This window comes from Olea europaea, unplaced genomic scaffold, assembly GCF_002742605.1.
Source record: "Olea europaea var. sylvestris unplaced genomic scaffold, O_europaea_v1 scaffold139, whole genome shotgun sequence".
NCBI classification, from domain to species: domain Eukaryota; kingdom Viridiplantae; phylum Streptophyta; class Magnoliopsida; order Lamiales; family Oleaceae; genus Olea; species Olea europaea.
In genome coordinates this window covers 483275-508279 of record NW_019231420.1, presented here as the reverse complement: position 1 = coordinate 508279, position 25005 = coordinate 483275, and the positions used below count along the sequence as shown (strand labels likewise).

Here is a 25005-nt window from a genome sequence, read left to right as displayed (position 1 = left end):
AAATGGTGTGTGATAGCATGACGCCCTCACCTTCGCAAAAAAATTTAAGGTTACATGAACAATTGAAATCATAGCAACAAACGTGACACTATAGTGGTCATTGATGACATGATGTAACGGTTAAAATGCCCAAAGCAATCATGCACTTTTGAGGTTCACAACTTGAGGTAATTACTTTTAAGGTGGAGCTTAAGATCAATAAATGAAATAATAACATAATTTGATTGATGTATATTATTTTAATGAAGTCAAATGATCTTGATAAATGCTAAAGTGTTTGGTCTCGACCGATTCGATCATACACTTGAGTTTGTCAATATACTCGATGTGGGATTCTAATAGTTTCTTTTTCTTTTATTTTCCATTTTGTCATTCTTTTTATTTATTATTATTTTTATTGATCAATAAAGTACCATATTTTCAGTAACATTTTAATAGAATTTTAGTCCACTAAAACATAAAAACCAGGGTACAAATTTGATGTTTGATAGTAGATAAACATGTTTAAATTGATAATTAGGTTGGTGCTTGTTAGATAGGTTGAAGACAAATATAGCAGTTCTTCATATCAAAATTCACATCCGCCGACTATCTGGCTTTCTGTTGCCGCCGCCGTTCTCTTTTCTCCGCAATGAACTCTCCGCCGGAGTTCAAAGGCCACCCTCCACACTCCACCGCTATCTCTCCACCGTCCACCTCTTTATCCTCTCTCAGCGCTCTTCTCAACCTCGCAGACTCTGCAATTCGCTCCCTCCCAACACCTCTTCCCACCAACGCCGCCTCTTCTTCTCTCCTCCCTTGCCCTTTCAATCCCAACCACCGTATCCCCCCTTCCTCCCTCTTCTCCCATTTCCTACATTGCCCTTCCCCTATATCTCTCCCTCCACTCCACTACCCTCACACTCTTCACTCCTCTACATCTGCCGCCGCCGCCACACCCATAAACCAACTCGATCCCTCCTCTGACCTCTGCTTGTCCCTGGAAAACTTCCTCGATTGTACCAATTTTTTTTACTCTAATTGTCCTGGAGTCGTCACGCTAACTAACAATGAATCTTCAACGTCTGCCATCTCACCTCCAATGCTCACTTTGCCTGGATTTTTAGTGATTGAATGCGGGAATTTCAGTAATAACCCCTCGAAAGAGTTGATGGGTTTTTTGGTAAACTCAATTAGGCTTCTGCCTTCAGAGATATGGGCGATTGAGAATGAAATGGAAGCATGGAGTGATTTTCCAACCGCGTATTCTTATAGAATTTTGCGTTCAATTCTGAGATTGCGTGATGATAAATTGTTGCGACTCCGCAAATGGATTGTTGCAGAATCTCCCAAGTACGGAGTGGTAATTGATTTTGCTATGAGGGATCATCTGGTTGTGCTGGTTAGGCTGTGTTTGAAGGCGATGTTAAGGGAGTCTTTTGGTTTATCTGGTTCTTTATTTCGTGATGAAGAGGCGAAGATGGAAGATCAAGAGGCGGGATTGAACAAAGGCAGTTTTGCCTGCCCGGTTTTGGTGGAAGTACTAATGTGGTTAGCTTCAGTGTTAGGCATATTGTATGGTGAAGTGAATGGCAAGTTTTTTGCCATCAATATTTTAAAGAAATGCGTGTTAGATTCTTCATTGAGTGCTTCATTTTTTCCCTTGGAGCATAGGGATTCTGAATCAAGTGATTTAGAGAAGGTGGATGATGAAATGAAGGAGTCACTGGACAGTAGTGTATCAATTGTTTATAGTGAGGAGAGTGAAAAAAATGGTGATGAACTTGCAACTGTTTGCGGTAGCACAATTTTGGTTTCCCAAGTGGCAGCTGCAGTTGCAGCATTGCATGAGAGGTCAATGTTTGAAGGAAGGATTAGGGCTTTTCGTGCGTCAAGAACGCTGTCCACATACCAACGGTGTAGTTCTTGTTTTTTTCTCGTTAAATTCGTCAATCATTATGGTGCTGTTATGACCATGATATTACTAGTTTTGCTGTTAAATATTATTGGGATAGATGCGTGAAACTTAACTATTTATGATAATTAACTTTTTTATGCTGTCACATTATCCTCAATTGTCATAGATTTTTCATAGTAAGGTTTTCACACTATCTTCATAATGCTGACAGCCTTTGTATTTATCTGCACAATTTTCTGAACTTCATTGAAGATCATATGCTCCTTTTGTTGCTGTTTGTTTCCTATTTGGAGATCTTACTTTCTTTGAGAGACTGGTCTACTGTAACTTTATGAAAACATTTGGGTGGAAGCATCTTACAAGAATCATTGATTTGTAGTAATGTGGAGCATACATATGTGTCCCAAAAAGCTGACGAGGAAAGGAAAAATCGCTTGGACTATAGGCCTATAATTGAACATGATGGGCTGCTTTGGCAGCGGGGGCGCAATCAGGTAAATTTGGATTACTTTACATATTTGTGAGATACTACTGGGATAGTAACATTTCCAATTTTTTGTTATTATTTAACTCGTTAAAAATTTGGTTCCTTTTTTCCTAAATCATGGAGTAATAATATAGAATGCATGAAGCTAAACAGGAAATTGAAGTTGGGGAATGGCAATGTGGATACTAAAGATATCATTGTCTTTTGTCAAATTAGCATTTGAATGCTGGAAAATTTCTCATTTGTTAAAATATGGGAGTTTTCATTTCCAGCCTGGGCGTGGTTATTTTTATTATTATTTTTTAATGATAGTTACAACCCTAATTGCCAATGGTGCTTCTGCTTCCCATTTTGTGGTTATTATTTTCATATATTTTTTTTTATTTTCGTCAATGGCATTTAAGGACCTCCTTAGTGGCTGTTAGAGAATCATGGTACAAAAATGCTTTAGTTTTGCTTTACGCTTTACTCAACTTTTCAACTCTCAAAAGTATTTGGTTTATTTTTATCTATCTATCGGATTTTGTTCATTATTTTTTCCTCATGATTTTATGTCCATCAACGATATTTTAGGATACAAATAAAGTAAAGACAAGGGAGGAGTTATTAGCTGAGGAAAGAGATTACAAACGCCGGAGAATGTCGTATCGTGGCAAGAAATCGAAGCGAAATACTATAGAGGTGAGTACCTATTGATTTCTAGTATTTCACCTGCTTTTATCTTACATTACATCTTGACATGATTTTCGAATTTTATCATTCAATTATAGAATTTGAAACAGCTATCTAAATCTTTCTTTCTTTAACATTCTTGGACTATATTTTCAAAATGAAAAGGTTCATTTGTAATCTTAATGTTCAAGATGCGTTATACAACCGAACAAGTAAGTATTCTTCTTATCATATAGGTAAATTAAGCAAAGATTATAAGCCCTGCCCAAACTTGCTCATAGAGAGTCAAATAGATATCTAAATCCTTGGTGGAAATAGGAAATAAACCCAGAAGCAGCTGGATAAATAGATCTGGAAAGAGCTCAGTAAGCTAATGGAACAAGTCCTCACATATCTGAAGTACGGGTTCTTTAAAAATAACTCCTGTGAACTAACAGTACTGCTAGTAATTTTTATTTTATTTTTTTTTTATTTTAGACTTTCCCACTTGATGGAAGTATAAGAATTGGGAACGAAATATAATTTTCACTCTTCCGGGATATCATAACAGAATAGGAAATGGCAATGAGCTTGCCCACTCTGGTATTCTCATTCTCGTATAATTGTTTTATTGTGCCTATTTGAATAAGTTTTGATAGTTTTACATGCTAATTCTGAATTTAATCAACATTACATTTAAGGTAATGAGAGATATAATAGAGGAATACATGGAGGAAATCAAGTTTTCAGGAGGTATTGGTTGCATAGGCAAGGGAATAGAAGAGGCTGAAGCACTTCCATCTGAAAATTTGTCGGTACTAGACAGTTCTACTTGCATTTCGGATACCTCGAAGAGCTTGCCTGACACGGTTGAAGGAAGTGGAGGTCGATCACATAGTTATAGAAAAGAGTTTCATACTCGTGATGATTCAAAGGACTTTGAGGATGATAATGAGAATCACAGTCATGATCCTAAGAGGCGTTATGGATATCAAGATTTTAATGCTGGTAGTGAGAAGGTCAAACACAATAGAGATGATTATTCCAGAAGCCTGGGTGGAAGGAATAGTGGCAACCATTCACGTGAGCAGAGACACAGTAGAAAGCGAGATTATGTAGAAGTTTCTGGAGAAGGTTCTTCACGACGTTCGGATCGAAGCCATAGCAAATCTCATGATCGAAGTAGTCATAAAAGAGAGAGAGATGAAGATAATTGGGAGCATAGAGACCGACAGAGAAGCAAAACAGACAAGGATCGCAGATCTGATTATAAATCACGAAATGAGTTTGTGGACAGATATGATCCTGCTTATTCTCATGATACTTATGAGGACAATGTCTGATTCTTTGCTGTTGTTTTGATCAATAGGATTTGATAGATTCGAGCAGATGATGACAATTTCATTTATGGTATGGTGTAACAGGGGTTTCATTACACAGTATAAATTTCTGAATCTTTCTCTATCTACGGTAAGATGTCTTGTTTGCGTTTATTCATCTAACTTTTGGCTGAGTAGAAAGTACATCTTTTAATATGTCTTGGATTCCTGGTTTTGTTTGTTCATCAAATGCTGCAGAGAGAAGTCAATCGGCTCTTTACAGTTTGTCTACACCTGTATCCTTCTCTGTATCCTCGGGAAATTTTTCTATATATTGATCATGCTTTAATTTTGAATGATGTATATGCTCTTCTTTTCTAAGTTTAAATACTATACACAGTTTTCTATGTTAACTAACATTTTCGAATGTTAACGCTTGTTTAACTAGCACTCTTAAACCTGAAAGCAGCACCAGAATAGGAATATTTTTTTTTTCAACAATCAGAATTTAGATATTTAGACTCAATTGTCTTTGCTTTTGACATCACACCAGTATTTTTATATTCATTTGCTTTTGACACAAACTATTTATAATTGGTTATGTCCCTGTTTTGGTTAATTATGTCAATTCATTTTCAGTGATTTAGAAGTGTTTAATACTCGTCCGACCTTTTTGCAGAAAATTTAGAAGTAGTCGAGTTGATGAAATGGACAATGTAAATGGTGTTTTGACCATATAATGTGCGAAAAAATCCATATTATTTACTAAGTGGTTGTTTGATAAAACATTGCAAAAATAGGTGATCAAACTTCAATTTTTTGACCATGTATTTCATGGACCAACAACTTTTATTAACTCTTAATTTTTCAACCATACATTTTATCAATTTTTATCAAAATCTGCTCAAACTTTTATCAAAAGCTTTGTCAAACAACCCCTAATATTTGTAATGATGATTGATGGTACAGTGCGACCTGTTTTGATTTGTGATTTTTTATGATCTGGTGTATAAACATTCTTCATTATAATTTAATATGTAGTTTTCTTGTAGACTAGAAATTATGGATAAACGATGATATTCCATTTAAATATGTTTGATGAATGATATTTTACAGTTCCTCATGTAAAAATGTCTATTTTTTATTTTTATTTATCTTTCTTTTAATGAGTGTCTTGTAAGATATCCTTGAATAAATTTCCGGCCTTGGTTCTTCCTTAGAAACCAATTGAGAAGAGAATCCAGTCTTCTTGGACCTTAATGCCTCAACTGGTTGCAAAAACACGAGGATATAGAGTTGAACCTTGATACTATCTTATAGTAGTAAAAAAATATGTATTTTATTATGCACTTGTGCAATTTTAGCTCATACATGGTATGTGAGGTGGTGTACTTCAAACTGCAATTCTCGACCATGTTCACTGCTAAATGCTAATGTTATAACTTTTTTGGTCCAGCCTAAAATTTGATTGTAGGGATCATTTGTAGAAACAATTAATTTGAGCATAAATTGAAAAGTCTGTTTTATGGGATTATTTGACAAGTGAGAGTATGCAGTGGTAGTGTTGTCATTATTAGCCTTCATTTCTAGCAAAAGGAATGTCTATTTGTTCGTATAGATTAAGATGCTGGTATGATATTTCCCTCCTTTTAGATGTTAAGTGGATGCTTCCTTCTTTGTTATTCCTGTCAAGCTACTTGGTAATTCCTGTACCAAAGTTCATTCATTTAATTTGTTCTCTCTCTCTCTCTCTCTTTCTCTCTCTCTATTATTATATATATATATATATATATATGTATATATATATATATATATATATATTTTTTTTTTAATATACAAATGCATTTTTAGAAATGATTATAGTTCTTAGTTTTGATGTTCTTGTAGTATCTTACCTTGAGTCTTGTCCTGAGCCTGATTTTCGGAATTATACCTATCCTCAGAAGCAGTTCTTACCTCATTCTTTTAGAATATCTTCCCCCTCCCATTGTTGGCTTTCTTTTGTTTCTTTACATAGTGTTGTATGTTCTTGCAGTTCCGTTACACAATCCTGCAGCCATTTGAATTTGCTGGACGTATGGGAAGTATTGTTGGAGAATATAAGTTTACTTGCGGGCATTCGTAGATAATTATTTTTCTTTTTTAATTTTTTAAGGTTGCAGTAGTGATTTATGGGAATGTTTTGTTCTAATATTGCAGATTTGGATGGTTTTGTTTCGTCTGAGGATTGAATCGATCTTAGTCGATTTCTGATAATTCATGTTTTCTTATTGTTCATTTTAGTTGTACAGTTCTGAGGATATCTACCCAAGCTGTAAAATATGAAACACAATATAATGTCATAAATTCCGAATGAAGGGCAGTCTTCAATTTTATTTGTCATCCAAAGATTATGGTCAATTCTTAGGTCCATAGTCTAATAATTGTTGTCTGAGTGACCAAATTTATTTTGTTTGGATCTATACGTGTCGCATGCCTGTGCAAACGAGCAACGAGAAAGGCCCCATTACCGTGTCACCATCGTTGTAATTGATCTACAAACGTTAAAATCGTAAGTGATTTTTAGCCGTTGCATATGTGAGCAATCCTCGGAATTTTCTCGGTCATCACTTACTATATTTGTGACATATGTGCGTAGGAACTCTCATGTTAGCTCTCATGTTCATGTTTAACAACATACAAGATTTTAAGTATGATATCACGATAATACTTGCATTGATGAAAATAGCACACAATTGATATACAAGCACGCGTAAGTATGTTGAAACAAAGGCACAATAATTATTGAGCGAGAATGTAAATCTCTTTTTATGAAAAATATTATTTTTATATTCTAACACAACTTTGATCATTCTCAAAAAAATTGCTCAAAATTTTTTAATTTTTTCCCTCTAAAATATCGAGTGAAATTGGCAATCTTGCTACGTGACAAGTAACAAACGCAAGTCGAACAGGTCAATATTTGACGTTTCGAGTCTCGTTTGTTACCTTTTACAAGTTTAAGGACTCTTCTGCAATTTCTCTCCAACTTAAATATTTGAAGTTCCCCCCAGGCCCCAACTTTCCGATTAAGAAGAGAGAACCTAAAAACCTGTCCATTCAAATCTCCCCATTTTTCTCCGAAGTACAATGAGAAATTTCTTCACTCAAAAATGCTTCAACCATAAACATGACTTCTTGCTTCTTCTCCAAATGATTCCTTTTCCACAACTTTTCAGTAGAGATTTTTGCCATTATCTTAAGGGTCCTTCATTTTCTTGGAGGACCCGACCCAACCCTCCCCCCTTTCCTACAGATGCGTTTTTTCCCTTAAAACTCTTAATATTATTATACATTTTTCCCTGATCAAGCCCAACATACATTTTCTTTTCTGATGATATTTGTCGATTTACTATCTTACCTCTGTTAAATGAATTTTGTTGTTAAATTCGTAAGAAGCCAGGAGAATTTTTGCAAGATTTTCACAGCCCTCTATTATTTGTAGGATTTATTTTTGTTTTTCGAGAATTCTGAGGTTTGAAAGTCACGGAAAACAAGGACATTTTTCTCAAGTTTTATTTGTCGGGCAACCAATCTGTTTTATTTTATTGAGAGTTGATTTGGGAGGGTGAAGAAATGAGTTGCTTCCCATGTTTTAGGAAAGCAAGTTACGAGGAGGAAGATTTTCCGATTGCTCAGGCCAAAGATATCACTACACCACCTCCTCCTGGTATGCCTTATCAAACAAATTTTCATAAAATATTTTCAGATTTATTTGTGGTAGCGAATCTAATCCCCACGAATACCTCAGTTTCGTTCTTTGGAAGATTTTCGGAACCCTTTATGGCTTGTTTTATGAGCCTGTTTGGAGTGATTTAGGAGAAAGTAGGTCTACCTATGAAAAAAGAAGTGACGATTGGAATAGTGAAATAAAGGTCAGAAAATTAATTTTTTGGGTGTTAAAATCGCTCCCAAACAGGCCGTATATAAGGATTGGGAAAAGAAGTTCACCGTTTCTTGTAATTGTGTCTGGTAAAAGGACTATAAAAGGAATTTTATCCTGCGTACCAAACGCGACCCTGTGGTCAATAAAATGTTCAACAATATGCTCGAAATGATCTTTTAGAGCATTGTATGGGGATAAGACTGAACATAAAATTGGAAAATTTCGAAACATTATCGAACACTGGAGAGACTGCTGTACTACTTGATGCAGTCGCCACGATTTTCGGTGTAGTGGTAGTTTTCTCTTGTAGAAAGTTTTCCACATTTAACATTACAAAGACTAAACAAAAATTAAGAATATTTAACTTATTGGCGCTTCAGTTTATTGGATTCTTGAGAGACTTCTGAATTCCATCAACTTGCACACTTAAGGAAGCTGATTGAATGTACAACAGATCACTTTGATTGTGATCAAGTTTATATGCTAAAGCACTTTGAATTTTAATTTTTCAAAGTAATTTTTGCGTAACATGTTTGAGGATTTTTAAAAGTTTCATTTTCAGTGCAAAATATTACTTCCTTTTCTTGTTCATCTTCTTATTTGAAACAAACATTTGATGTAACTTTTTACTGCAGTAGTTGAATGATTAAATTTGGTGACAACGTAGTAATGCTCTTGAGTTTGCTTATGAAACAACTTGCGAGCATGTTTATGAATATTAAATATAGTTATCTCGTGAATTTGTGGCCTTTCCATTCCTTTTTCGTACTTTCATTTTTCTCAATTGTTAATTAATATGCATTCTCATTGGTTTGATTCCTATCTCTTGTCTATTCCTTGTACAAGATTGTTGACTTGTTAAATAACTATGTTTTGGGGATCAAATCACTTGATTGGGCGAAAAGACAAAAATATTTTTAAAAATTCACTGTAGCTTCATACTATTGTGCTTTCTTCTTTGCCCAGCAAATAGCAAGCAAGCTCCAGTAGCTGAAGCCATAAACATTGATGCTAATGCAAAAGGAAATTTGTCGGCAAAGACTTTCACTTTCCGTGAACTTGCCTCTGCAACAAAGAATTTTCGCCAAGAATGTGTATTGGGTGAAGGCGGATTTGGAAGAGTGTTTAAGGGGACACTTCAGTCAAGTGGGCAGGTAATGTAGACTACAACTTTGAGCATGATTGGCTAAGAGTAAATAGTTTGCTTATAAGTAAACAAGTTCTAGAATATATATATATATATATAAAAAAAAAAAAATGATAAACAGGAAACAATCTGGTCTGATTACCATTAGTTTGTATGTGCATCTTATTGTGCCGCATCTATTTTAATAGGTTGTTGCTGTTCGGCAACTAGACAGGAGTGGTACACAAGAGAGCAAGGAGTTTTTGGTTGAGGTTATGATGTTGAGTCTTCTTCACCACCCAAATCTGGTCGATCTCGTTGGATATTGTGCTGATGGAGATCAGAGGCTTTTGGTATATGAATACATGACATCAGGTTCTCTGGAAGAGCATCTATTTGGTAATTTTTTGTACATTGCTTCTTTTTAATTGTTTCATGAGTGTCTGTTGATTAATAAAGCACGGACACACTTATTGGGATGCCTTGTCCATGACCGACACATATTAGGCTGCACAACAAGTGGTGTGCCTATTATATACTTAAAAAATTTAACACTAGAGGGACACTTCCTAGTCACGCCTGGAAATTTTTAATTATTAAAACATTTGTATCCCTTATGTGACCATATCCTACCTTTTCCAAAAATTAGGTGTCATGTCCCATGCCCATGCTTAATAGCCTTTTGTAACTACTCGTTTAATGATCATAAATTTATTTCTTCTATCACGGGGCTAAAGTTGATAACTAGTCTTTTACGTGGACTGAAAAAGATTTTGTATTATATTTGCAGGCCCTTCAACGGATAAAAAACCTTTAGATTGGTCAAAGAGAATGAAAATTGCTTTAGGTGTTGCTGAAGGACTTGAGTATTTACACGAGAAGGCCAATCCCGCTATCATATATCGCAACTTAAAATCCTCAAATATCTTGTTGGATCAAAATTTTATCCCTAGACTCTCGAATTACGGGCTTGCCAAGCTTGTCCAAAGCGGGAATAAGATGATGGGAGGTCATGGTTATTGTGCACCCGAATACGAAAGAAATGGTGAATTGACTTTTAAGTCGGATGTATATAGTTTTGGAGTTATATTACTAGAGCTTATCACGGGACGCAGAACCTTGGACACGGCACGCCCCATAGAGGAGCAGAATTTAGTTACTTGGGTAAGTATGTTAGCTCATGATTTCCGCTTTTACTTTGATGCAGTGCATGTTTGACCAAGTTAAAAAAAAAAAAAAAAAAAAAAAAAGGTTGCTCAAGTAAGTTTAATTATAAGCAAATAAGTTACTTACCTTGAAAGTAAACCCTATATCACTGTCAGAATAACTTTAAGTTACTTTTAAACTTAGCTTTAGATGGTGGTAGTGTTTGGTTGTGAAGGAATTGAGTCTAGAAATTGTTAAAATTATGTCGTCAACTCAAATCTGAAAATAGATTTATCAGTTGCTACAAAGAAGTTTGATTCCAAACAACCAAAAGCAATGTAAATTTCTTGCCATACATGATAATATTAAGCCCTCGTTTGGCCCCATTCTTTCCAAATTTTAATAGTTGGAGTAGTTTTTTTTGAAAAATGTGTGGTTGAAAAAGAATTAAAAGTTTTTGATTTGCGTGTAATATTATTTTATGGAAGATTGTGTGGTTGAAAATAAGAGAGAAAAAGAATAAGGAGAATGGGGGCCAAACGGGGGCTAAGAAAGAAAAAGAAGTTAAAATATTGTTCTTTATCCCGTTGAGTGTGTGAAGTCTCTAAATTGACCGATTTATCTACCTGTTTAAGCATTGTTCATACCATTGAACAGGCACAGCCCATTTTCCGGGATCCGTCGAGGTTTCCCGAAATGGCAGATCCAGTTCTTAAAAGGGAATTTCTGGTGACAAGCTTAAATCAAGCTGTGGGAGTTGCAGCCATGTGTCTTCAGGACGAACCAACGGTCCGCCCATTGATCAGTGATGTTGTAGCTGCTCTTAGTTTCCTTGCTGTGGCTCCACCTGATGCACTGGTACCTGCACGACTCGTTCCTCTCTTGTCTTCCCGGGTGGATACGTTGAGTCATAATAGAGATAATCCACATCATGAGGACAGTGACATTTCTGTTCCTGAAGAACAAGCTAGTTCAGAAAGCGAAGATGATGAGAAGAAAAAAGACGAAGGAAATAAGTCTCAAAATAAAAAGAACTTGAAAAAGCAGGGTTCGAGCTCAAGTAGCAGCAGCTCCAGTAGTATTGGATCGGAAAGTGATAGTCAGTGCTTCAGCTTGAGGCACGACAATATTCTCGAACCTGATGATTATGCTGATGGTTCGAACAGTGACCACAAATCCTCTAGACACAAGTTGCACGAGGATGTCCGCGTTGGAAGAGTGAGATCCAAGGATTATGATTCATGTTCAGATGATGAAGAAGAAGAAGAAACCATGATGATGAATAGCATGAGAGCTGTGGATGGTAGTGATACTGTATATTCAAGGCACAATGGCAATTTGTATTCTTAATATGGAGACGAAGGTCCATGTTAACAATGACAGACGATTTCTTGTTAAATTGGGCATTTTATGCAGTTGTGTTGTTTAGATTTGAACACTTTCTTGTAAATTTTAGATTTTGTATTACTGCTTCGAAATCTTTGAGTAAATATATACACAAACATAACATGAAACTTAACATAAATCCATATGCTTCCCAGGACCAAAAGCGACATTACCTTTGAAGTCTTTGTACAATTGCACGATTTTGATCAAGAGAGCAAGATTGTCGACTCGAGTTGCTTGTTTGGCAAGGTGGATTAACCAAGAAAAAAAATAAAAAAAATTATGATTTTATTTCAGATTATTATTTTTGAAAGGACAGCATCTCCTTCGGGTTTTGATCGAGAAGAAACAAGATTGTCAACTTGTGTGGCCTGTTTGGTAAGACAAATTCACAATATTAAGAAAACGAAAAGGAAAGCTAAGTCGTCATTTTTTTTTTTTTTTTTGAATTGACATGATGATAATACTCTTATCGTTCTGTGTTCGCTTTTACCTGATAAAGGGGACCATGTGATCAAAAAAATAAGTAGATAAAATTGTTTTATCCATTTAAAAAATTCACGTTCTTAAACCCTATTTGACAATCATAATATTTGGGAAAAACAATGTTTTAAATAGTAATTATTATGAGAATATATGGTTGAAAAGTATGGAAAAATTTTGAATTTAAGTACATAATATTTTATTGTTTGAATATGGTTGAAAATGAATTAATAAAAAAAAGTTTGAAAATAATGATTGTTGTAAATAAAAAATTCAGTATGTGAAAACGGTAAAGTGCCACGAATTCGTGAAAACGTTTAGGTTCATGCTAATAAAAAGTACTAAACTTAATGCTTACAGTATTACCTTTTTCAGTACAGAGTTTGCTTCTGGGGTGGTACTCTGCTCTGGCACTACAAATCTTATCACCTCTCTCACTGTAACAATGGCTGCCAGCCTTCCATTCCTTCATTTTTCAGCCCCAGTTCTCCAAACCAAAGTGCATAGAAAAAGATTCAAACCCACATTTAATCCGAAATTAAATGGTACAATTCATATAGCAATACGTACAACAATTTATATCAGTTTGTTTATTGATTTTGTTTTAATTGTTCTTTTTTGTTGGGATTATTTGTCCAGGGAGTTGTGCGATAAGCTGCTCGTATTCAAGCAATGGGAGAGAGCCTGACAGTGGTGAGAAGGACGGCGTAAAAAGCGTTGAGAGGCTTCTGGAAGAGAAGCGCCGAGCTGAATTGTCGGATCGTATTGCCTCCGGTGAATTCACCGTCGAAAAATCCAGGTACCCCGGTCCTTTATCATTGGAAAATTGAGCAAGAACAGAGGAAAATAATTGAAATTTTCACGCTTTAGAAATCTTCGAAGGCTAGTAATGATCAGGGTGTTACAATTATGTTCACAAGTTGCAGCCTATAAATTTAATTAAAACTCCATTTTATTCTGGGACGAGTTTGTGCCTAGGAGATAATTTGTTCTTTGTTTATGACTCCTTGTTATTGAATACTCATTGTATTATTTGTCTGTGGGTTATGCTACAAAAACACAAGGGATTACCGAATGGTTTACCGAATTGACAAGTGGCGGCTCCCTATTGGAGGGGCGGGGGGCCGCCATTTGTCAATTCCGCAAACCATTAGGTAAACTATTTGGTACAAATAGGTTTATCCTTTGTTTTAACTATTGGTAGATATAAATGAATATAACTTGGAATGTGATGAAGAATATCAAAGAATTATCAGTATTCCAGAGTGTAGTTTATATTTTTGCAATATTATTTTCAAATATTTTATGTCATTGAATGTGAGATATTTCTTTGACATTTAACTTTGGAAATTATTCAAGCGTGACATTTTCGTATTTCGGGGTTGCAAATCCTGTCTTAAATATAATCAAGATAATAGTTAACATTAATCAGATTGGTGAATAGGTATGTTTCGATCTTTAAAATTAGATAGTATCCTTACACCGTCCTTTCTGTAATCACTAATGCAATATGATCTGAAGTTCTTTTTAAATTGACTGTAAACAATATAATGAATTTAATTTTATTTATTTATTATTATTATTAATAATTTTGTGTGTGTGGTTATTTGCATGTGTGTTTTGTGGAATAGCTTTCCCGGACAATTCAGAAATGGTTTGTCAAAATTGGGCGTGCCTGACGAGGTTCTTGGATTCTTGTTCAAATGGATGGTTGGCCCTGAGGATTATCCAAGGATTCCAGAGGCAAAAGGTTCAATTGGTGCAATTAGAAGTGAAGCCTTCTTTATTCCCCTGTACAGGCTTTACCTGACTTATGGTGGAATCTTTAGACTAATATTTGGTCCCAAGGTTTGTTTTCTTCTTCTATTTTGCCTTTTCACTCTTTCTGGCAAACTTGTTTCAGTAATCAGGTTTGAGTTGTGCTGCAGTCCTTGTTGATAGTTTCAGATCCTTTAATTGCCAAACATATATTAAAAGACAATTCAAAAGCCTATTCGAAGGTAAAGCTACTGGACTAGCTCTCTCGTCTTTTTTCTTATTATTCAGTAGTATTGCTTGTTGATTTTGTATGTTCACTCATGGTATTATAGTTAACTTATTCAAACTGTGCACCAGGGTATTTTAGCTGAGATTTTGGATTTTGTAATGGGGAAGGGACTTATACCTGCCGATGGGGAAATATGGCGTGTTAGGCGACGGGCTATTGTCCCGGCATTGCATCAGAAGGTATTATCAAGATGGCTGCAATTCTTTTTGGATGTTACCCACTTATTCGTTACTTCTTTTTGAAATCGAACAATAAATCTATCAGTAGAGGGAAAGCCGAAGTTAAAGTTTTTCATTGTTTTTCATGTTTGGCATCCTTCTTATTCTGCCATTGATATCATTCCAAAATTGGCCATTGTAGTTTGTTGGTAAAATGATTAGCCTGTTTGGAGAAGCAACAGATAGGCTGTGCAAAAAGCTTGACGTTGCTGCATCGGACGGTGAGGATGTGGAGATGGAGTCCCTTTTCTCCCGTTTGACATTGGATATCATTGGAAAAGCTGTATTCAATTATGATTTTGATTCTTTAAAAGTTGATACTGGAATAGTCGAGGTACTAGCTTTTTCTTTATGTTTCTTTGAGTTATTAAAACGAATTGCCTCTCTTCATCCATCATTCCCGTGAATTTTAAACAAGCTCTAATTCATGCTGTTTTATATGTCTTATTATATTTTGACAAGAGCAGGCTGTATACACTGTCTTACGAGAAGCAGAAGACCGGAGTGTTGCGCCAATTCCATTTTGGGAAATTCCTATATGGAAAGATATTTCACCAAAGCTAAAAAAGGTTAATGCAGCTCTGAAACTGATCAATGAGACACTCAATAATCTGATTGCAATATGCAAGGTAAAGTTTGTTATATATGACTGTGTAACTGAATAAGCGTGTTTCCCTCCTGATAAGTAACTTTTACGGAAGCATCGACCCCATTGGGTATAATCATCCTTTTTTTTTCCCAATTCTTGTAATTTTTTATATGATGGGCTCCTTTCTTTATACAATTGTTCAACTTCTATTCACCTAAACTGCATTCTTATTCACCTGCAGAGGATGGTAGATGAAGAAGAGTTGCAGTTTCATGAGGAATACATGAATGAACAAGATCCTAGTATTCTTCATTTCCTGTTAGCATCCGGGGACGATGTATGGATTGGTCACGTCTTGTGATGTATCTGTTGCCAAATAAATTTACTGGAAAGGTCCTTATGCTCTAATTTTTAGGTCTCGAGCAAACAACTCCGTGATGATCTTATGACAATGCTTATAGCTGGGCATGAAACCTCTGCTGCAGTGCTGACATGGACATTTTATCTTCTTTCCAAGGTATTGAACTGCTCATTGAAGTTACATTAAGATAATTTAAATGTATGTATATGTGTTGATTCAGTGATTACAATTGTTGAAGAATAAGAAAATATTCAACTAAAACTAGAATTCATGTTCATAGCTTTGTTCATCTATCCATCCATCCGCCCACAGAATATTAAGTATACCTTGTTTCAAAATTGAATTAAGTTTATTTCTCTCTTTGATCTTGAATTTCAGGAACCTAGTGTCATGGCCAAGCTTCAAAATGAGGTAATTTTCTTATTTGTCAGCGGGATCTTATTGATAAATTAGCTCTTATTGTGATCTGTAAATTAAGTTGTTACCTTATTTCTTAGAACTTCTGCATTAGGTTGATTCAGTTCTTGGTGATCGATTTCCGACCATTGATGACATGAAGAAGCTCAAATATACAACTCGTGTAATTAATGAAGTGAGAATTTCCTTAACCTCTAAATACAATTTACTATTATCGCTGCAGTTCTAATATCTTTGTGTTTTAACTTTTTCTTGACTTTTCCCTACCACTTTACAGTCCTTGAGACTCTATCCACAGCCACCGATTCTTATACGACGTTCTCTTGAGGAAGACACTCTTGGGAAGTACCGAATTAAAAGGTTAACCCAAAACTAGTATTGGAAACAGATGCTTTCTATCTTGTGCATTTACATGCGCGTTGTGTTCGTCTATAAGTATTACAAAATTGTGCCTCTGCACATACATACATACATACAAAAATGCCAATTAAGTAATGCTTATATTCAGTCGGAGAATGATACTGGCGAGAAGTTCGATGATATTAAACCAGTCTAAAGTATGGAAACATCTGATTCCACTAAGGAGAATGAGCCATATGCTCGTGGTGGCAAGTGATAAAATGAGCGATTAATAAAATTATCATGACTGCTCTGTACTGTGGAATAATAATCTATTTCCTTTTCACTTTTTTATAAACCTTCAAATTTAGTAAGATAAATCTTCTCATGCTTGAAAATTTTGTTTTGGCAGGGGTGAAGATATTTTCATCTCTGTCTGGAATCTGCATCGCTGCCCCAGCCATTGGGAAGATGCTGACAAATTCAATCCTGAAAGATGGGCTTTAGATGGACCAAATCCAAATGAGTCGAACCAAAATTTCAGGTCTGATTTTCTTGACTACCTCATATTATTTTGAAACCAGTTTTGATTTCGTATTAATACTTTTTTTGCCCTTCTCGCTGTAGAAGAATTGAAAAACTTTGTTTCTCAACTTTGGAGTTGAGATATTACTGACAAGACCAAGAATATCGACAGCATGCCGGACCCTCGAAAGTTGAATGAATAGATAACAAATGTTACACGACACACAATATTCACCATTCAAGTTATGAATTCTATCTTGAATTTACTTCTACCAAGATATAAATGTCAATTTTAGCAGACGATGCAAATAAGAATGCACTTGTTTCAGCAAATTTATTATGAAGGAGGAGTAAGCAAATAGAATGGTAACTTTTTTTTATCAGGAACCACTTTTCCACCTCCACAAGCACCTGCTGGATTGCTTTTTGAGCAGCCATCTGATGATCTGAATTAAGTATCAGGAACAATATAGAGGCATAATTCACTTGATCCTTTGAAATTTTCATTTTCTTCTTAAATCCAGATAAAAATTGCATAAAATAAAATCCACTTGTAGGCAAGAAATTTGGAAAAGCCAAGCATACAAGATCCTGGAAACCATGAAGTACTTGGCTTACAACTTGTGTAGCTGGCCCAAAGAAAGAGAAAATTTAATAATATTTCTTGCAATCAACTTTTATTATCCCATTTTTTACCAGTTTAATTATGGCATGGTACTAATTACTATAATTGAAGTATCTAGTATCTTCGATCCTATGCTTCTTCGGATCATGGGGTTTAGTATAGTGTAAATAAACCTTTTCTTGAACTGAGTAATTTTGGGGTTAATCATGACAGAATAAGTATCTAAAAATGTTGTCACTGTTATATTATGCTCATAGTCTTGGCATATACAGAGATGAACAATTTTCCTTTTGCCGATATTATATTGAGAATATGGAATCTTTAGTGGTTCAAGGAGGATGGAAGACAAAAAAGAAAGGATGAAGAATACTGTGGGGTTGATACTTGCTACAACGAAAGTGAATGCGATTGAAGTTGGACTTATACCTTCAAATTTGGTCCTTCAAAAAATTCAGGATTTCAGTAAGATGGTTGATGTGTCATGCGATGGATGTGAAAGCAGACTTCTGCAATTATTTGAGGAATTGGAAGGCAGTAGGGGACAGGGGATGAATGTACAAGGGGCTAAATTAAGAAGGGGAGATCGCAAATTTAAGCAGCTCGAATGGTCAGTAAATTACGATGTCAAGGGTGTTGAGTCAAAGAAATGATTGCTTGGGAGGGATGACAGAGCGTCTAGATGATCCCAAAAATAATCAGTTAGAACGTGAAGGGGCTTAATGAAGCGGGAAAAAGATTAGGTATCCGAAATTTGTTGAGGGGATGGAGGGCAGACCTTGTTTGCTTACAAGAAACGAAGTTGGAGTTCATCTCGAGGGCGATTGTTAGGAGTTTATGGGGGGGACAACATATCGGGTATCAATATATGGGGTCATCAGGGGCTTCTGGAGGTGTGTTAGTCATGTGGGACACTAGAGTTCTTGAAATGGAGGAGGTCAGTGAAGGACTATTCTCTTTATCGCTTTTGTTCAGAATTACATGGGATGGATTCCGTTGGATGTTTACAGGAGTTTACGGTCCTAATGTTGATGAGAGTAGAAGTGGATTGTGGGATGAGTTGGCCGGGATGATGGCTTGGTGGAACATTCTAACGTGCATTGGGGGTGATTTTAATGTGGTTCGATTTCCTACAGAGAGGTCTAGCGGCGGGAGATTAACAGGGGCAATGGAGGATTTTTTAGATTTTATTAGGGAAAATATGTTGATTGACATGCCTTTGATTGGAGGAGACTTTACATGGTCATCTAATCGGGATAAATCTGTGTTATCTCGAATAGATCGCTTCTTGATTAGTGGGGAGTGGGAGGTCAAATATCCAGAGGTCACTCAGAGGAGATTGGAGATTGGGGAGGATGTATTCTGATCATTTCCCTATTTTGTTATCGGGAGATGTGAGGTGTAGTGGAAGAAGACGTTTTAGATTTGAGAAGATGTGGCTTAAAGTAGATGGCTTTAGGGAACGAGTGCGGGATTGTTGGGCATCTTATGAATTCGGGGGGGGGGGTCTCCTAGTTATGTGTTGTATAAAAAATTAAAAGCACTGAAGAGGGATCTAAAGAGGTGGAATGAGGAGGTGGTAGGTGATGTTAATTGGCGTAAAAATCAATGTATCCTAGAAATTGAAGAACTGGATAAGCGCGAGGAGAGTCGAGGATTGGATTAGGGAGGAGAGGGGGAGACGTGAAGTACTAAGGAGAGAGTTGGAGAGACTGGTGGAGATGGAGAAGATTGCCTGACACTAGAAATCTAGGGTTACATGGTTGAAAGAAGGGGACAAATGCACCAAATTCTTTCATAGAGTCGCTAATTCTAACAGGCGAAACAACTCTATCACCCTGTTGGAGGTTGGTGGGATTACTTATGAGGATGCACATGATATTGGAAATCAGGCGGCCGTTTGAGCTCCATTCTAGCTCATTAAAATGAGTTCTCAACCGTACATTAATTGTTAAAAAATTACAAAGTACACAATGTGTTGTCAAGTCGTAAATTCTTATAGAAAGCGTAAAAATTCAAAATGTCAAAAATATCCTCATTCTTTAAAACCAATTTCCAAAATTAACCTTCCTATTCCTTCACTTTTAATAAATTTTCCACTATTTTATTTGAAGGGTAAACTGGGAATGTATATTCTTGCTCCTGCAAATTTCCCCAAAAGTCAAACATGGATTTGTTGAACTCATAATTTCCAACAACTCTATCCTGATGGTCCCCACTGATGCAATGAATGAGAATGGCCAAAAATGGAGCTCAAATGGTCTCCAGATGGTGAGGTTCTATCAAAATCTCTATCGGGAAGAGTTTGACTGGAGACCAAAGGTGGATGGACTGTACTTTTCTACTTCACGGAGGAGGATGCTAGTTGGTTAGAGAGACCATTTGCAGAAGATGAAATCAAGGATGTGGTTTTCAGTATGAATGAAGATAAAGCACCAGGACCAGATGGCTTCTCGTTCACATTTTATAAGGCTTGTTGGGAGGTGGTGGGACCGGACATTATAGATGTTCTTACTTATTTTTTTGAGTACGGCAGGTTCCTGAGAAGTTCTAATGTCACATTTATTGTGCTGATTACAAAGAAATCAGGAGCAGTTGACATTAAGGATTTTTGCCCTATTAGCTTAGTTAGTGGGATGTAAAAGATTATTGCGAAGATTTTGGCGAATAGATTGTGGTGGCTAAGAGTTAGAATGCTTTTGTGAAAGGAAGACATATTTTGGATTCTGTGCTTATAGCGAATGAATGCGTTGACTCTAGATTGCATCTAGGGTTGCTAGGAATGTTGTGTAAACTCGATATTCAGAAGGCTTATGATCATGTGAACTGGAGGTTCCTTTTGTACATGCTCGGGCGATGTGGCTTTGGGGGAAAGTGGTGCAAGTGGATTCAATTTTGTATTTGCACCCTTTCATTCTCCGTTTTGGTCAACGGCAACCCAGAGGGTCATTTTCCAAGTAGTAGAGGTTTGAGGCAAGGGGATCCCTTGTCTCCGTTGCTGTTTGTAATTGTTATGGAGACAATTAGTAAGATGCTTGAGAGAGATGTGGAAGAAGGATTGTTAAGGGGCTTTACGGTTGGACACTTACAGGTTTTCCATTTGCTATTTGCAGATGATACAATGATCCTTTGCGATGCAGATAATGAGTAATTCAAGAACTTGCGTCGGCTACTTCTATGTTTTGAAGCGGTGTCGGGATTGAAGATTAATATAAGGAATCCGAGGCCATTCCAGTGAAAGAGGTTACTAACGTGGATGAGTTGGCCAATATATTGGGTTGTAGGGTTGCGTAGTTGCCCATGTTATACATTGGGCTTCCTTTAGGGGCAAAGTTTAAAAGCAAACATATCTGGAATGAAATTGTCGAAAGGGTGGAGAAGAAGTTAGCGGAGTGGAAGCTTATGTACCTTTCGAAGGAAGGTCGCCCTACTCTCATTAAATCTAGTCTGTCTAATTTCCCAACTTATTTCTTGTCACTGTTTCCTATCCCTAGTATAGTGGCAAATATACTAGAGATGATTCAAAGGGAGTTTCTTGGGGCGGAGCTCGGGGAAGAGAGGAAATTTCATTTGGTTAATTGGGGTGTGGTTTGTTCTCCTATTAGGATGGGGCGCCTTGGAGTGAGGAGCCTCATTTTATTTAATAAGATTTTATTTGGCAAGTGGTGGTGGTGATTTGGAGTGGAGAGGGAGAGTCTTTGGAGACAAATCATAGGAGCGAAGTATGATGTGATGGAGGGGGGTTGGTGCTCGATCGAGGGTTGTGAATCTTATGGTGTGAGTTTGTTGAAGTATATCCGACGAGGATGGAATGACCTTCGAGTGAAATTGACTTATGTGATGGGGAATGATAATAATATCAGATTTTTGGATGATTGTTGGTGTGGAGATCATCCGCTAAAGGCATGGTTTCCTTCATTGCATCGCATTGCTTTGGAGCCTTCCGCTATGATGAATGATGTCCTAGCCATACATAATGGAAATTATAGCTGGAATATTGCCTTTGAGAGAGGTTTTCAGGATTGGGAACTGGATGATTATGCACTGTTTTTGACCTCCTTGCACGAGGTGCATATTCAGGTGGGAGAGGGTGATAGGAGCTGATGGAAGCTGACACAGGATGATATTTTCTCAGTTCGCACTTATTTTAGATCCATATTGGGATCGACGGAGAGTTCATTTCCTTGGAAGATGGTGTAGCAATGTAATCTGTCCCCATGGGTGGCTTTTTTATTATGGACGGTTGTGAGAGGGCAGGCATTAACAGTGGATAATCTTCGTAGAAAAGGTTTTTATATTACTAAATGGTGTTATATGTGCAAGAGAGACGGAAAAACAAATGACCATTTGTTCCTCCATTGTGAAGGTGTTCGGTGGTTGTGGAACACTATTTTAGCTTCCCAATATATGGATTGGGTGATGTCTAGGCGTATGAAGGATGTGTTGCGGGTATGGAGGAGAAAATTCCGAAATATAGATAGTAGATTTGCGTGGAACATTATTCCGGGATTCATTGTATGGTGTGTATGGAGAGAAAGGAACAGCCGTTATTTCGAAGACCAAGCAAGAACAATAGAGCAAATTAGAAAATGATTTTATATAATTTTGTATACTTGGTTTAAGGCTACAACCACTGATCATGTAGAAGGGCTGTCAAACTTTATGTCGTTTCTTTTTTGTTTAAATTGATAATACACCTCCAATGTATTATTCATGATTAATAAAATTACTTGATTACTTATCAAAAAAATAAAATAAAATAAAATAAAATGAAAAACAATTATATCTTCAATAAAACATTCAAGCCAGCAGTCTGTTAAGAAATTACAGGAATCAAGTTCCTTTCATATTAAGATATTATTTTCCTTCCTGTAGCGGATTTTATTTTATCCTTTCCAATTTAGAAATGTTAATATTATACATTATGTAAACTTTTCTGTTACAGTTACTTGCCTTTTGGTGGAGGACCAAGAAAATGTATTGGAGACATGTTTGCGACATTTGAGGTAAATTATTAAAATTGACACCAGTCGGTTCCCCCCGGGGGGGGGGGGGGGGGGGGGGGGGGGGGGGGGGGGGGGGGAGGGGATATTCTGTATGGAAATTTCATGTTCTTTCGTTCTTTTGTTGAGCATATATATAAATATGCCAATCTACCCTTTTTTAGAACTTTCAAAATAATGCCAGTTTTTGACATTATTGGATGTGTAAGAGAGTTTGTACGAGTATCATTCGGAGGAGGTTTGGTATGATGGAAGACGAGTCGGGGCCGCCCTAGCCTTGGATCTGGGTGGCCAGGCCACATGCAGGGTTTCTTGCGTGCTTGGGGACTTCCGTCCCTGACACGCACCAGAACAGTTGCTTGTGCACCTGTTCATGTTTTCTTCAATTTTTAACCTCTTTTTTGTAAGATTTGGTTAGTAACTATAAATATGAAGTAATGTGATTCTTGTGGATGATTGTAACTCCTGGCATGCATTGTTTCACTCTTCTGATTTGCAGAATACTGATAGAAATTTTATGATGATCTTTAATGGATGATAATGTGTTTGGTTCTTGTGAATTATTCATGAATATTTCATATAAAAATGTCAATCCGCTCTTTACTGATCTGCAGACTGTGGTAGCAGTGGCAATGCTTGTTCGAAGATTTGATTTTCAAATGGCCCTCGGAGCACCTCCTGTGAGTGATTTGTATCAGTTGTTTTCACTACTAGGGTAGCTTGAGAAACATGTCTGCATTTGCAAGGGGCTGCAACTTCAGTATCAATTACTCTATAAATTCCAACGATGCACGGAAATTTCAAAAATACTAGCATTTAGGAAACATTTTAGAAACTTGAAAAATAAAACTTGGAAATTTTAATGAATAAAGCAAAATAAATTAAAGTTGTGAGCTTCAACTTTTTCATGAAAACATAAACAAGAAATTAGGATTATGTTGTCAATGATATTGTGAGTAATTTAGTTTGGATGGCATAATGCATCCAGTTAAAAATTTAGATTGACCAAGTGTGTTATGTTTATATTAATCAATGGTAATATCAGTTTTGAATTTAAATTTGAATTATATTATATTGTTATGATCATTAAATTATGCTGTTCTATAAAATTGTTCCACGTCCTGCTTTTTTCAGAAATTGTGTTTCCATATGTCATGTTGCGTCGTGTTTTCCCATTTTGTTATCGTGCAACCTAAAGATCGGAAGTAATTACTCTCTAATATATATACCTCAACAACTCTACAGGTAGAAATGACAACAGGAGCAACAATTCATACAACAGAAGGTTTGAAGATGACAGTTGCGCGAAGGAGACGACCTTCAATCATCACAACATTACAGACGACAACTGTGGAAGAAGATTCATCAATAATCATTCCAACGACGAATACAGTTTCTAGTCAGAAAGATGAAGTCCCGTCAGCTCGTTCCTAGTCGATCAATATGGTGTTGTCCGATTCTCAGCAACCAAGAAAGCTGTAGCTGAAAGAAACACTAGTTGTATCCTTCTACTCAACATATGTATACAGTATACACTTGTATTATAACGATAGAGATCTTCGTAATAGAAGAGTAAAATTAGTTGAATTTCACATATAAAATGTTTTAATCTTTTCTTCTGATCCATTTAAGCGTGCATTTCGATCATCATCATCTTGATTGTAGTCTGTAGTGGAAGGCAACACTTACAGGCCATTTAAACATTTTATATTCTTCTTATCTTGATTCCATTTCCTGTAAATTTTTCTAGTTGTATTAACAAATTTATTCTCGCGACTTCTAATGAATCTTTTTGCATTCTTGGGAATTCTACGTGCGAGTCAAGAGGTTTGTGAGTAAAAAAATAAGCATAAGGAATGATAGCAATACTCTATGTATCATACGATGATGCCTCTCCTCTGGCACTTGATAATTTATCTTCCTCTAGTTTTGTTGCTTATTTTGCAAAATATCTTCATCATATACAAGAAGAGACATGAAAATATAATTAGCTATATAATGGTTAGTTGCACAGTGAAATCACCTGAAAGTTTATGCTAACTTAGTTTTATGACATCGCAAACGATAACGCTATAGAGTAATTTCAATAGGGCTGGAAATGATTTGTAACATGTGATTGTTATAGGAGCTTTTTAGGAAGAAGACTTGTTAGTTTGAACGATTCCCTAAATATATACTCATTTTTTGGGAATAGGAAGGTTTGATTGTGACTGCTATTCTATTTAAGGAAATATGAAGATTAGGAAATTTTGCACAAATTAACTTTACGTTTAGAAACTGAACAAACCTTTCACTGCAGGAACTAATGGAAACCATCCAAAAGGACTATTTGCACATATAACCAATAGGTTGAGGGGATCAGCACCAAAAATCATACGTTAGGGAGCATTTGCGCACAAAGGCCATACTTTAGGGACCATTTGCGCCTACCTTATTCCTATGGTAGTTTAAGAGTTCCTTAGAG

The 25005-nt window shown here is 36.2% G+C and overlaps 3 protein-coding genes across 6 annotated transcripts; all 3 read left to right on the top strand.

Moving 5' to 3' along the window:
• Positions 1-522: 522 nt before the first annotated feature.
• Positions 523-5888, top strand: LOC111375598 (U11/U12 small nuclear ribonucleoprotein 48 kDa protein). Of its 2 annotated transcripts, none has more exons than XM_022998442.1 (5): positions 523-1908; positions 2277-2391; positions 2958-3065; positions 3737-4505; positions 4613-5888. In XM_022998442.1, the coding sequence occupies exons 1-4, from the start codon at positions 632-634 to the stop codon at positions 4376-4378; spliced, it is 2142 nt and encodes a 713-aa protein (XP_022854210.1). In that variant the 5' UTR covers positions 523-631; the 3' UTR covers positions 4379-4505; positions 4613-5888. The 2 variants fall into 2 exon arrangements, with proteins under 2 accessions (XP_022854210.1, XP_022854212.1); XM_022998444.1 differs by having other exon boundaries at positions 524-1896.
• A 1525-nt stretch (positions 5889-7413) lies between these two features.
• Positions 7414-12041, top strand: LOC111375597 (probable serine/threonine-protein kinase PBL25). Its single transcript, XM_022998441.1, has 5 exons — positions 7414-8063; positions 9246-9433; positions 9615-9804; positions 10196-10569; positions 11209-12041. Exons 1-5 carry the CDS (start codon positions 7970-7972, stop codon positions 11899-11901), a joined length of 1539 nt encoding a protein of 512 aa, XP_022854209.1. The 5' UTR covers positions 7414-7969; the 3' UTR covers positions 11902-12041.
• Positions 12042-12726: 685 nt separating this feature from the next.
• LOC111375596 (protein LUTEIN DEFICIENT 5, chloroplastic-like) lies at positions 12727-24271 on the top strand. 3 transcript variants are annotated; one of them, XM_022998440.1, is made up of 16 exons: positions 12727-12965; positions 13060-13219; positions 14052-14268; positions 14349-14420; positions 14536-14646; positions 14828-15019; positions 15153-15314; positions 15516-15611; positions 15690-15791; positions 16014-16046; positions 16147-16227; positions 16330-16412; positions 16804-16935; positions 22484-22544; positions 23156-23221; positions 23787-24260. In XM_022998440.1, the coding sequence occupies exons 1-16, from the start codon at positions 12746-12748 to the stop codon at positions 23973-23975; spliced, it is 1977 nt and encodes a 658-aa protein (XP_022854208.1). In that variant the 5' UTR covers positions 12727-12745; the 3' UTR covers positions 23976-24260. The 3 variants fall into 3 exon arrangements, 1 of the variants encoding a protein (XP_022854208.1); XR_002699339.1 differs by lacking the exon at positions 22484-22544 and having other exon boundaries at positions 23787-24271; XR_002699338.1 differs by lacking the exons at positions 23156-23221; positions 23787-24260 and adding an exon at positions 17019-17158.
• Positions 24272-25005: the final 734 nt, after the last annotated feature.